The 14,753-nt window shown below is 37.0% G+C and overlaps 1 protein-coding gene across 3 annotated transcripts in view; it reads left to right on the top strand.

The window, feature by feature from the left end:
• Nucleotides 1-14,753, top strand: part of astn1 (astrotactin 1) — a 1,266,263-nt gene that overhangs the window by 1,219,830 nt on the left and 31,680 nt on the right. For all 3 annotated transcript variants that reach the window (XM_051933197.1, XM_028811318.2, XM_028811317.2), the window contains one exon: nt 14,268-14,451. In XM_051933197.1, coding sequence (XP_051789157.1) covers nt 14,268-14,451 — 184 coding nt within the window. The remainder of the gene's footprint in view (nt 1-14,267; nt 14,452-14,753) is intronic.

Genomic DNA, 14,753 nt, shown 5'->3' with positions numbered 1-14,753 from the left:
GTGGCTTAAATGTTAACCTTAGGCTCGGTGGAAAAGTAGCTGGGAAAAGTTCAAAACAGCTTCAGACAGAGAGAGAGAGAGAGATATGAGAAGAGACAAAAAGGAGTACTTGGAACATTTAAAAAGGACACAGATATGGAAATAACACGCCACTGGATAGCCAGGGCAAGGGCTTGTACAGGACAGTCATGTGGAACAATAGGTTATCATTGTTTTTGTTCCTTTTTAAAATTATTTTTATTCTATTGTTACTTTTTCTTCAAAGCCTTTTTGGTTTCAATAAAATATTCTTTGTAATATTTGAGACTGTCATTATTCTGAATGAAAAGAAAAGCTAAGAAGTCTCTCGTGATTTGTTATATAAAACTTTCCAAACATTTAAAAATAAATATTTTTTCTTTATTTTTCCAAGCCAGCCAAAAGCACTTTGAAAGCTACATGTTATCCTCATCCTAGATGAAAAGTATACTGGTGCATTATATTATTTATAGTAAATCACTGTTATTGATTACATCTTGCCTGAAGAAGGGGCCTGAGTTGCCTCGAAAGCTTGCATATTGTAATCTTTTTAGTTAGCCAATAAAAGGGGTCATTTTGCTTGGCTTTTCTCTACATTCATAATGGCTAACACGGTACAACACCCTAGTACTACAATTTTTCTATTAAAAATACATTTTCAGAAGACATCTCCATTAATTAATTATTCAACAACAACTGCATTTCATGACCCTCTCCATTTATTTTCATTTTTATTATTGTACAGTTGGGAGTTTTAGAAAAAGTAGCTTTGCCCTGTGGACTCGACATTCAGGCCCTTCCAAAACATTCCACTTACTTGAGTTACTGTGCAAAAGGGTATTGTAGTAAATTCATTTTAAATCCTATTCATCATAATTTGTTAATTCATCCATTCTAACAATGTTGCGTATATTCTAGATTACTGATTCCATTATATGAAGTTAATTCAGCTGCATGTAGGTGGATTGCTTACATTCCTCAGTGAACACAATGCCATTGTCTGTCAAAAGAAAAATCTTTCACCAATGCATATTTTTTCAATTAATATTGCACATTTGAATGAATGCCTAAAATTTCAACACAGCAAAAGCAGGCACTCATACTGTTCAAAATGTCAGAAGCACTTTGATACATAATCGAGTGAACGTAACAATTTCAAATTTGCATACAGCAACCCTGAAAGAGGTTTTTATGGCAAGAAAAGTAAAAATAAATGAAGCCTACATTGGCCATTTATGATTTTCTGATAACGTCAACAGTGTTGCCAACAACCCTGAAGAACTGCAGCTTTGAATTCATCAACTCTGAGATGTAAGTAAAAAGGCTGGACGCAAAATGAATTTGAATACGGTGAAGGCCACATTCAACAGCTTTGTAAAGACAACAATGATTGCAAAGGATCAAACAAAACTTAAAACAGTCAAAAATTATGTGTATCTTGGACCACAAATCGGTACAGATGGAAATCTTATGGAATAAATCAAAAGATTAGTAAAGATGTGATGAAGTGCATTTGGAAGAAATTGTATGATATTAAAAGGAAACTGGCCATTTGTCTCATAGGAAGGTTTTTAATGAGTACACACTTATCTTTGTTCTTCTAAGGATGTAGAAACTAGTCACCAACTGTGACGATGACTAAAGACATAATCAGCAAGCACAGTGTACATTCTTTGGATAATTTGAAAGTAAAATGAAAGTATACAAACAGATTAAAACTTAAATTAATGTTAAAAAAATAAAACGAAGGAGTTTAAAATGTTACCAAGCTTGATACATAAGTATAAAATGAAGAAGGGTCTCATCAAATTCTAAAACTGGTAGCAATGCTTACACATGCATGTCACTAACACCTCAAAATCTGAGCACTACTATGTATTAGTCTAGTCTAGGCCCATGACCATGCTGCCACTGAACTGGTCATCACCTCCGGCTGCAAAAGGCTTCGTTGATTTGTTATCGTGTATAAATGTTCTGTCATTTCTGGCCTTGTTTCTTGAGCATTCCTATGCCCACAGGTTTTTGGTTTTTAAATTTACCTTGGACTTACGACTTCGTTTTTGCCTAGCCCTTCTGTACTCACTTACTTTATGCTTTGGTCACCATTTCCTGTTCAGTGTTGGGATTTAGTGCACTTTTGTTGTCTCTTTTGGCTTTTTTCTAAGAAATTTGTTCCTGCAATTATTTTGATGATTTAAAAAAACTGTAAAGGAGCTTAAAATATTGGCACATTGCTATTTTTGTTCAGGATTTATGTACTGTATGTTTCTATCCTCCTTGCTACCACATGAAAGTCAGGACGAGAGGTAGAGCAACTCGAACCGAGGCTGGCACATGACTGAGGAGGGCCCTGCCACCATTCCGCTCGGCCTACAGCCGCTCTCCTGTATTCGCGCAAATAAATCGATACCACAAGCGAACTATGGTACTTAGCGCGATGAGAGAAGTCATAAAATCAAGTAGAATGTTCAAGTAAATTATACCCGATTCTCTCATGAAAAGCGGATAGACAGAGAGACGTTGGATTATATATATATATATATATATATATATATATATATATATATATACAGTAATCCCTCGCTATATCGCGCTTCGCCTTTCGCGGCTTCACTCCATCGCGGATTTTATATGTAAGCATATTTAAATATATATCGCGGATTTTTCGCTGCTTCGCGGGTTTCTGAGGACAATGGGTCTTTTAATTTCTGGTACATGCTTCCTCAGTTGGTTTGCCCAGTTGATTTCATACAAGGGACGCTATTGGCAGATGGCTGAGAAGCTACCCAGCTTACTTTTCTTTCTCTCTCTTGCGCTGACTATCTGTGATCCTGACGTAGGGGGTGTGAGCAGGGGGGCTGTTCGCACACCTAGACGATACGGACGCTCGTCTAAAAATGCTGAAAGATTATCTTCACGTTGCTACCTTCTGTGTGCAGCTTTTAAGTATGCTGCACGGTGCTTCGCATACTTAAAAGCTCAAAGGGCACGTATTGATTTTTTTATCTGTCTCTCTCTCTCTCTCTCTCTCTCTCTCTCTGCTCCTGACGGAGGGGGTGTGAGCTGCCGCCTTCAACAGCTTTGTGCCGCGGTGCTTCGCATACTTACAAGCCAAACAGCCCTATTGATTTGTTTGCTCCTTTGAAGAGGAAGATATGTTTGCATTCTTTTAATTGTGAGACTGAACTGTCATCTCTGTCTTGTCATGGAGCACAGTTTAAACTTTTGAAAAAGAGACAAATGTTTGTTTGCAGTGTTTGAATAATGTTCCTGTCTCTCTATAACCTCCTGTGTTTCTGCGCAAATCTGTGACCCAAGCATGACAATATAAAAATAACCATATAAACATATGGTTTCTACTTCGCGGATTTTCTTATTTCGCGGGTGGCTCTGGAACGCAACCCCCGAGATGGAGGAGGGATTACTGTATATATATATATATATATATATACGAGCCATGTACGCCCAACTACGTTGCGCGTGTTAAAGTTGTTTGTGAAGGGCTTCCTGTTTAAACGCAGCTGCCAGTCGTGAACTGGGCCCTTTGTCGCACAGCATTATGATTTTTTATAAGGGAAACAAAATTACAAAACAAAACCCTTGGACATTGATTCGATAGGAACGGCCTACTCAGAATCACTGTCCGAATAGTAATTATGTGGTGGTGTAGGAGCCTTTCTGCTTCTCTCCATTCACACTTCGTCTCGTTTTCACGACGCTGTCGTTTCCTCTCACGATCTCTTCTCAACTTTTCTCCAATCTCGCAGGTTGCTTTGTGGCAATCCAAAGAGTAAGGCAATATACACGGAGCAATGGTTATGAAAGGGGGACACATAGGTATCCAGGCTCCTTAAAGCATAAGTAGGGATCACTTCACTGACATGTGAGCAAGCCAGGGTACAACTGTGAGACACGCAGCACTCGCCGTCTACAACGTAACAATAATAATTTCCGGAACGTGCTGTTGCGTTGTCATTCATTTTACCCACTGTCTTTCTTTCATTCATATAGAGAAAAGCCAAGCACAATGACACCTTTTATTGGCTAACTGAAAAGATTACAATATGCAAGCTTTCGAGGCAACTCAGGCCCCTTCTTCAGGCAAGATGTCTGAAGAAGGGGCCTGAGTTGCCTCGAAAGCTTGCATATTGTAATCTTTTCAGTTAGCCAATAAAAGGTGTTATTTTGCTTGGCTTTTCTCTACATTCATAATGGCTAACACGGTACAACACCCTAGTACTTTCATTCATATGTTACGTAGGCACGTACCTTTTATCTTTGGCAATCTCATTCTCTAACCAGGCCTCAGGAGCTAACCAGCATAACACTGTCCACCACCCCTTTCGTTATTCTGGCACATTGTTGACATCCGTGAGTAACAACAACGTACTAAACTGGAAGGTGGTCTACGCATGCGTGGAATTCGCAGACAAACAAAGATCAAAATCCAAATGAAGATTATATATAAAGATTAGTTAACTTAAAGCACAACAATTTGTTTAGTTTGAATGTCTGTGTTTTGAGGTGTGACTGGAGTACTACAGTCTTCAGTAGTATAAGCCTGGAGGAGATTCTTAATGCAATGCCTATGTTTTAGCTGTCTCTCTACTGCCATCTAGTGCTTCTTCTTCTAATTCATTCGCGGACAAACAAAGATCAAGATCAAGATCAAGATTTGCCATATAATTTGTTTCCTAAAAATGTAACCAGGAAGGATACCTAAACTGCTATGTTCTAATATTGAATGGAGTAGGCCAGCTTTTTACCAAAGCCCTTTAACTAACTTGATCAAAATATTAATTTGTCTTTATTTAAATTAACTTCTCTTTTCAGTGTTCAAAGAACCACTTAAGAGTTTAAAGTAGGCTTCTCCAATACCTAATACATAACAGTATGTTTCTGTGCTGACATGGTTTTTTTTGTGGGTCATACCTTTGGGTTTTGTGTTTAGCCATGTTTGATTTTTTCTTTGTCAACATTGTCTCATAATTAATTTGTAATTGTTATCTATCCATCTTTGATCCCCAGTGTTTTTTTAGCTCATTATGTAAAAGTCCTAAGGTGAGGCCATTAGTGTTGCAGTATCTGAGGGCTGTTTAAATCCCTGATATTCAGTGGCATTAATGAGCTTTAACCATGTCCTTCTTTGCCCGTTTTTTTTGTATTTTGCTGTTTTGTTTAGCAGTCTCTTGGCCTATAAGTTTGGCTTTTCTGAATTTTGTAATTTGCTATTACAGGTTTGGTTCTTGTTTTTTTGGGTTCTTAACCTTTTTGATTAAGAAATTAATAATAGGATTATATTTAGGATTTTCAAAAAAAAAACAAAACACTAAAACCCCTATAGGTAGGATACAGCGGGTTGGATGATGGATGGATGGATGGAAAACACTAAAACAATGCAATCAAACAACTGAGCAGCTTACCAAATGTGACAATGTCTTCAGTCAAAGTCACATAATGCCAGTCCACTCTCTAAATTTTCCTTTCGGCAGTGCTGAACTTATGCTGAGAGTCTGAAATAGGGTTTATATTTTATAGATATTTTAATGTTAGCTGACTTTACATCAAAATGTCACCATGTACATTGAAAAACTATGCATGACATTCTTGTACTAAATCATGCAATCAACTTATCATGCAGTTTGACATGATACAGCACTGAAACATTAGTTGTTGAAATTCATCCAATATTTCATACTATATTCTGTCTAGAAGTACTTGGTGTTTAAATATATATTACTTGTGACAAGGATAAACCTGAGGACAAAACAAATCACCTTTTGGAACTTTCTGGTCTAGTTTAGTAGACTGCCAGAGTAATTTTTTGTTATGGAGTCGGACATGTTGTATAGGTATTTGGATGGGATCCCAGACCCTGCTGTATTACAGAGTGCCGGTTTTTCTGTAAATCACCCCAGCTGCAGCAGGTGCCTTGCTCCAGCTGCCTCATTTGCTCTTCTAGTCACATTACTTTGCCAACAAGCTTAAAAACTGGTGGTTATATTTTCCCAGATCTTTATGAATAATGTGATGATCATCACTGCCAAGAAGGTGATAATGATTAACCAAACTCTAAAAACTGAGCTGTCACGTGTTCATTTCCTGGATCTTAAATTACAGTAACAATAAAGTCAATACTTAAGCACTGTTGAAAAATTTACTTTTTGTTTATTACTATACTGATTCTATAATATTGTATATCTTTGTTAAGAAATATAAATTGGAGAGAATTCTGTAAGCTCACTTTACGAAAGCAAATGGAGAAAAATAATTTGTGAAGTTAACATGAGTGAAAGATATTAGTGTGTGTTCTTGTATCACACATCCAGTATAATTTAGAAAATGTAGAAATATATAAAAAAGAAACATACAGATCATTAGAGGCCATTACCCTGACTTATCATATCCTCTAATCGATGACAAAAACATCCCAACTCTCCCCAACATGCATTCATTTCAGGAGAATCTGTTTACCTCAACTGTAACAGTATTCTTTCATGCTGTCAGAAGACAGACTAAAGAAGCAGTTATATATATATATATGAAGTAACATAGAAGAAATATGAACAATTTATTTCTTGCCAATCAAGCAGTTCTGCCAATATAATATTTAATTCAAGGTACAGCACTGAGGTTAATAAAAATCTTTGTTTACCACTCATTCAATGGAAGTAACTTCCTAACAGTTCACAGTGTCCTGCTCCATTTTTGCCTCTTGTTTTTTTGGTTTAGATTTTGTGAGTTTTTAAACTATTTTTGTATTCATCTTGGGCTTTTTTATTTTTGGCTTTGTTGCTAGTTTTTAAAGGTTTGGGTTTTTGGTTGTATTAGTATTTCTTGATCTCTTTAGTATTAGGGTGTTGTACCGTGTTAGCCATTATGAATGTAGAGAAAAGCCAAGCAAAATGACACCTTTTATTGGCTAACTAGAAAGATTACAATATGCAAGCTTTCGAGGCAACTCAGGCCCCTTCTTCAGGCAAGATGTAATCATCTTGCCTGAAGAAGGGGCCTGAGTTGCCTCGAAAGCTTGCATATTGTAATCTTTCTAGTTAGCCAATAAAAGGTGTCATTTTGCTTGATCTCTTTAAATATTTTTTCACTTTTGTATGTATGTGTTTTTTGTTTTTATGTGTGACTTTTTAAAATCTTTGCACCTTATCCATTTTGATTCTTTTTTTAGTTATTAATTAAATATTTTTATTGTTTTTTTTTATTTTAGAAAAACTTTCTTTGCGTTTTCCTTTTTTATGTGAAGGTATTTTTATCACAGACTTTCTTCTTATGACATGACTGGATGTCTGCTAAATGAAAAGCTCTATGGGGTATTTTTCGTACGTGGATTACTCGTTTAGCCGGATGTAATTGTTGACAATTTGGCCTGATCCTGGATCTGTTGGTTTTTCGAAACTCTTGCTTGATGTGTTGTCATAGCAACACATCCTAATGGTTTGTTCTATGTAAACAAGGATTAGCTCACATACTGAATCAGTGTCCCTGCGTGGAATTCATTCAGTCATGACTTCGCCGTTCATGAATGAGCGACCAATTGATATCGGTATGCAAATTATAAGAAGAGAATTTCATATAGAGAGGGGTTTGCGTGATCGGCAACATCCTTTATTGCTCCCAGAGGAAATTCTTTTTGAAAGATACCGCTTTTATGGAAGCTCTGAACCGCACAGTGAGAAAAAATTATGGGATAACTCTTATCTCGTACGTACAGGATACTTTCCCGTACGTACGAGATTTTTCACGTACGTACAAGATAATGTTAGATAAAAATATTACAAAAGTGCGCTTTGGGGCTACCTAATTACGCCTTTACCAAGGCTTTGGCACTTCAGTTTGACGTCACTTTCAGCTCTTATAGCGCGGTGATATAAAAAAGCAGATGGCTGGGCTTTTATTTATTAAAGGAGTGTGGGATGGTAGGAGATGGGTTTAACTGCAGCTTGCAATACCTGTGACGTATGTCAGGTACTTCCCGGAACGACAGTCACAAAATGCCCATGCATACCCCGTTACACTATGGTTAAGATTAGGCTTGTGGTTGGGGGGGATGGGGTAAGGTTTTGGGTACGTGCTTTATGTTTACAGATATTCGTCTGCTCACTCGTACGGAGCACCTGGGGAGATATGGTGTTTTTTTCTTCCTGGGAAACAATTTAGTGCGTACAACTTATTATCTCATGCCCACCATGTATATATCTCATGCCCACCACTTACCATAGCCTGTGCACCAGGTGCTTTAAGGTCGCACCGGCCAATACTGCGTGTGCTCCTCATACATTCAGATGAGCACCAAATGCCATCGCGTGCTACAGTACATCATTTTCTGGAAACAGGACATATCACTGAACAGTCTGATGTTTTCCTCACACAGATACAGTCCACAGAAATGGATATTGGCAAGTTTATAAAAGCAGGCTATGCATTCAAGCCCAGATCGTTAAATCCGCGAAGCAGCACCATTAACCACTGCACTAATTTATAGTAAAAGGAAATGACATTAGTTAGCCATCTACTTACTAGCTCGCAGCTTCTTATTCACACAAGTTACGAAAGGAATTCATATTTCACGTATGGAATACATGTGAACTTTATGCAGTCCAATGTGGGTTCACTATTTTAATGCACTGGTAAACCTGGCACACTCGATCGCTTATCTGCACCAGGTAACTGTGGGATTTAACGTGCGTCTTAAGAGTTAAATCCAATTCGGGCCACTTTAACTCCCGCTGTTTTCAGACAAACACCATATCTCCTCAGGTGCTCCGTATGAGTGAGCAGATGAATATCTGTAAACAAAGCACGTACCCAAACCCTTACCCCTCCACAAGCCTAATCTTAACCATAGTGTAACAGGGTATGCGATGGGCATTTCGTGACTGACGTTCTGGGCAGTACCTGACGTACGTGACAGGTATTGCAAGCTGCAGTTAAACCCATCTCCTACCATCCCACACTCCTTTAATAAATAAAAGCCCAGCCGTCTGCTTTTTTATATCACCGCGCTACAAGAGCTGGAAGTGACGTCAAACTGAAGCGTCAAAGCCTTGGTAAAGGCGTAATTAGGTAGCCCCGAAGCGCACTTTTTAAATATTTTAATGTAACTTTATCTCGTAGGTACGTGAAAACATGTCGTACGTACGTGAAAGTATTTTGTACGTACGTGAAAACATGTCGTACGTACATGAAAGTATCTCGTACATACAAGATATTTTCACGTACATACGAGATAAGGGTTGTCCCAAATTTTTTTTCACTGTGCGGTTCAGAGCTTCCGTACGCTTTAGCCGAGGGGGAATATTGTGCCTCAAAAATTTATTAGCACCTTATATTCAAAGTCAAACTAGGCGCAGTTGGGCTCTCACAACCACACAAACAGTATGCATTGCTTTGAGGTTTTTTACAAGCGGCACATTTTTTATATACTGTAGGCGATCCGGAAAATCTATCTAAAAGTGCAGTTTGCCAGGCAATTTGTAAAGTCTGTTTGGCTCTGAAATATTTCCTTAGGGTTTTCATAGTGTTTCCTGGACACCTGTGTGTGCAGACAATAAAAGAGGCATTTCATTCCATTGCAGGTAGGTAATACACAGGCAAAAACACCCACAGTTCCATGAAGAATCTCAATCAGCCTAACATTCTCATTACCAGGATTTCCAAATATGATTGGGGCACATGGGACTGATCAGAGTGGAGTTTGATCAAACATTATTTGGAAAATGTACCTCTCCTCCTGATGAATAATCAGACACAGTGTCTTCATCAAATATTTGACCTTCGTCAATATCTCGTTGGTCAGACACAGGTTCAAGGGATATAACATTCCCTACAACTGACCCAACAAAAAAGAGGGCTATATGGAACATACCTATGGCACACATGGAGGACAAATATATGCAATGACCATCCTTTACCTGAAATGAAGTGACCACTGCATCCTGCCACTGGTTCTGAGGAGGAGCTTCCCCCTGGAATGCCCTCAGAAACAGGGCGATGGGCATTTTGCTGGAGAGCCAACTCTTCTGCAGGGGTTAGGTCTGGACCGCGTGGACCTCCACCTGTTTTTTGCTTGTCTGCCTTCTTATTAGCTTTAAAATTAATGTTTTTTATATTATATATGATTATTTATGTCAACAATTCTTTAAATAGTTATATACAGTTTGAAGTATATTCTTGTACTTCACTTTAACCTGTTCCCATGTTCTCCTTTGATCTGGAATTACGACATATTAAATAATAATTAATCTGACACATAGGAAATGAAACGCTGCATTCAGTAAGTACAATGCACACTACTTAGCGTTTAATTTGTCGGCCACTTTTTGCCAGCCATCTTTTCTGGTCTGGGCTGCTTTTGCAGTGTTACCCCTTGTGCATATTAAATCTTGAAATTCTTCATGTCCTTCGAATAAAAGGTCTTGCTCCTCGTGTGTGAAAAAAAAATGCGCCCATTCTTTCGTCATTTTGTTACAGCCTATCAAAGACTTGCTGATCATGTTTTCTAGACTCAATATATATGGGCTTTTCACTCAGTGTGGGCGCGCGCATTCATCTCGTATGATTAGATCCAGCTCGAATAATCTAATACACGGCTGCGTTTGAAAAACCGACCTATCCCGGACGAGTGTCACCGGCATTAACTTATCCAAGATGAGGCACCTGATCTCAGATGATTTAAGCGACATACAAAAAATACCCCCCTGTAATGTTAAGCCACTGAAGACAATTTTGCAAAGAAATATCTGGCAAAATATAAAAAAGAACAAACTCAGTTTAAAATGTTGTAAAATGTTGGAGAAGGCATTAAAATTAAACAAAAACAAAATCTATTTGCATGTTTTAATCTTTTAAATGTTGGGATCATGAATGGTTTGGGGTACAGAAGTAAAGAGGTTTCAATTCTATATGCTTAAATAAAATAATCTCACTTTATATGAATCACATAAAAATCATATCTCAGCATATCTGAAAAGCCCAGTTTTCCCCATCCATGCTTCTATGAAAGATATGATGTTTTTAAATTTACACACTTTGAAGAGGGTTTTTGAAAAGATTTGTTTCGATATGGATGGAAGGCCAAACTAGTTAAAACGATACATTTTTAGTGATGTCTTTCCATATTAGTGTGAAATTCATTTTGTATTCATTTACCCCGGCAATGTCTAAGCAAACACCAAATCCGTAAGTCAAAACAGCCTGTGATTCCCAGTCTTCTAAGAAGTCACTTCTGTGCTGTTTTTCTAATAAGTAGTTTAATGTATCCATACTGAATTTCTGCTTTTTCCTGAAGTTTCACATAAATATAATCTGTAAGTAAGCAAGGATAGAATTTCACATTAGAAACTTTCAAATATTATCATACAGGTACCCCACTGATGATCGAGAATTCTCAACTTGCAGCATGCCTTGCTTTAATATTTGGCCTAGACAAGCTCCTGGGTGTTACTGACATTCAATTCAAAATCATTTGCATTGTTCTTTTAAAAACATTGATATTTAGCAGGTGTGTAACAAAACACAATATTCGGAAAAGATCACAATTCATTTGAAAACTATATGTCAATCAAATTAGTTTATTAGGATATTTTGCAATGCCACATGCGCACCTCTGCTGTAATTGTGTGTTCTTAAACTGTTACATGACATGACAAAAAAAATGCAAATGGAATACATACATGGTATTCTTAAATCTCTATGTCCAGTTCATTCTCTTCTTTATCTGTGTTTTTGATAAAGATATGATCTAAATAATATTAATCATGTATTAGTCACTACCATGTAACGTTCTACTTTGCTTTATATGTAAGCCTAATATTTCATGTCTCTTTCATGAAAATATGTTGATTCCTTTTGCATAGCTTGTTGACAACCTCTGCTGCACTGCTCCTGATAATCTTACCTTCCTGAAATGGTATTCGTTTAAACTTTTTTTTTTGTGAATGTCGTCTTTGCTAGAAAGTTGACATAAAAGGCAGTGACCAAATGTGTACAAAAGTGAAAGAATTTCCATTTAAGTTGTCACTGTTTTTAATCTTGAACTTTATTGTCAGGCAACACATTTGCTAGGATTACCTCTTGGTGTTAATACACATAACAAGGTAAATACAATTAAACAAAATATACAATACATGACATCCTCACAACATTATATACACTATTATGAGTAATTATAATGTATTTATCATGGACATGCTTATTTTGTGTTTTCACAAGCACATGGCAGCATTTATATGAAAGCTTATATAGTAAGGCAGATGGATGCAATTTTTGACTCCATGCACTGCTTTACTTCCCTTATATATATATATATATATATATATATATATATATATATTGAGCTGTATAACACTCTCAGAGGGCAGCACATTGGCAAAGAGGTAGAGCTTCTGCCTCGCGGTCAGGAGATAAGGGTTCTGTCCTTCCTGCGGGCAGCATGCATGTTTTCCCTGTATCCATGTGAGCTTCCTTTGGGTGCTCCTTATTTCAAACCACTGTCCAAAGATATGTATGTTACTTGGATTGGCAATGCTAAATTGACCCTAATGTGTGTATCTGTGTGTTTGTGTATTCACCCTATGATGGATTGGCACTCTGTCTAGGGGCTGTTTCTGTCTTGGGTCATATGCCTGCAGGGATAGGTTAAAGCTTCCCCATGACCCTACTAAGGTTGCAGTTTAGAGGATGGATGGATGGATGGATGGATAACATTTTCAGGCCCATTTAGTCTAATTTAGAGACGCTAAGGACAGGCAATATATGGAAGAACCCAGTCCTGCCTGGGATACAATTTCATTTCAGGTTCCACATCACTCATACCTCTCACAGAGCTACTGTAATATAGGATCACAAATCAATTTAACATGCATTACTATGGAGTGTTGGAAGAAATCCAGGATACCATGAGAAAGACTCATGCTAGCATGGTGACAGTGTGCAAATCGAGTAACTAGAAATGGAATTTGAACCCAGAATGCTGAATACACGAAGCAGCAGCACCAACCACTGTGCCACTTTATCATCCATATCATATGCTGTATAGCTTTTTTCATTAGGTGGATTGTGTATGTTGACCTTGCTTTAGGGATATACTGTAGTTTGCAAAGCATTAAGCACTAGCATCTTGTATTAGTTCTGGTTATATTCATTCATTTAATTTATAACATAAATGTATGTTTAATATTACTGTACACATAAAGCTGTGCTATCTGCCTAAGATGGGTTGAAATCTTAGTAATCACCAGAGACTTACAGCATTAATGTTTGCAGTGCACCTTCTACTAGAATGTATTTTTAATGCATGTATAAAATATGTATTGCATGTGTCATTCCAACAGATGGTGCATTACAAACATTTGTTGTAATAAAATGCACCTGTTTGAAAGACAACTGCATATTTCACTGTTATATGCCCTTTGATGTGTGATTTGTAAGAGCCATGTAAATGTTTGTGATTCACCATCTGTTGTAATGACAAATTCAGTGGAATTTATTACTACAAATATTTGTGATGCACCATCTGTTGGAATGAAATAGACATAGTAACTGGACGAACACACAGACACTTCTCCTTTTATTAAGGATAAATTATTAAGTTTATTAAGGTGGATTAACAGTAAATATGTGCTTTATTAAATATTAAATAATGGAACATAATAGTATGAATGTGCAGATTTCTATGTAGAATGCTAAGACATTTGATAATAACAATACTTATAAAAACAACTTTTCCAAAACCTGTTTAAAGTATGAACTGTATATTTTCAAATGTATGAACAGATATCTATTGTGCAGAAATTCTGAGACTAATAAGGTGAAAAAAAAATTAGTAAAGCCATCCTTTTAAGTATTCTACATTTAGAAGTAGATCCAAAAATGAAACAATTCAATTACTTTATAGTAAGACTTTGTCCTAAGAGCCAGTGTAAATTAATAAAATAATGTTGTAGAAGTTCTTGAATGTACTTAAACAAATGAATTTTTTTTTTGTGGATATAAACTATTATATTAATCTGGACTGCACAATGTTTCATGTACACGAGGAACCTGTCCTTCTAGGAAAGTTGGAAACACATGGCTTTTTAGTTTATGCTTTTTCTATTTTTAGCAGCACAGTGAGAAGTTAAGAATAAACAGAAACGCAAAGGAATCCCATAACTCAGTAATATTTACATGACATTCACTGACCTGTTAAAGGTGTCATCCTGTTGTGATTCTTTCTCTTTTCTTTTCAAACCTAGAAATAGCAGACAAGATTTACAACCTGTTTAATGGCTATACAAGTGGGAAAGAACAGCAAACGGCCTATAACACTTTGATGGACTTGGGCTCACCCACGTTGCACCGGGTTCTGTACCACTATAACCAGCGCTATGAGAGCTTTGGTGAATTCACGTGGCGCTGTGAGGATGAGCTAGGACCCAGGTATGAACACCTTGAATATCACTGAAAACATCATTTTAATTGTGCTGCCATTAACACAAGTCAAAGAAATTATGATTTTTTCTGTTGTTTGCTAACTTGAAAGTAGACATTGTACATAACTGAATAGCTGGTGTATTTGGGTACTGAGAAAATACTGGCAATATAGCTCCAAAATGATAAGAATGTGCACATTTAGTTTCAGTTCTTCAAAGGTTCTGCAGTACTTTTCATAAACTGGCCATGAACATTTCTTGAGCTTCCTTTTCTCAGATGGCCTAAGTGAACATTATAAACTGCAATGG

The sequence above is a fragment of the Erpetoichthys calabaricus genome, chromosome 10, assembly GCF_900747795.2.
Source record: "Erpetoichthys calabaricus chromosome 10, fErpCal1.3, whole genome shotgun sequence".
In the NCBI taxonomy this organism is placed as follows: domain Eukaryota; kingdom Metazoa; phylum Chordata; class Cladistia; order Polypteriformes; family Polypteridae; genus Erpetoichthys; species Erpetoichthys calabaricus.
Note: the sequence above shows the minus strand (reverse complement) of the source record. Positions and strands in the feature narration are given on the sequence as shown.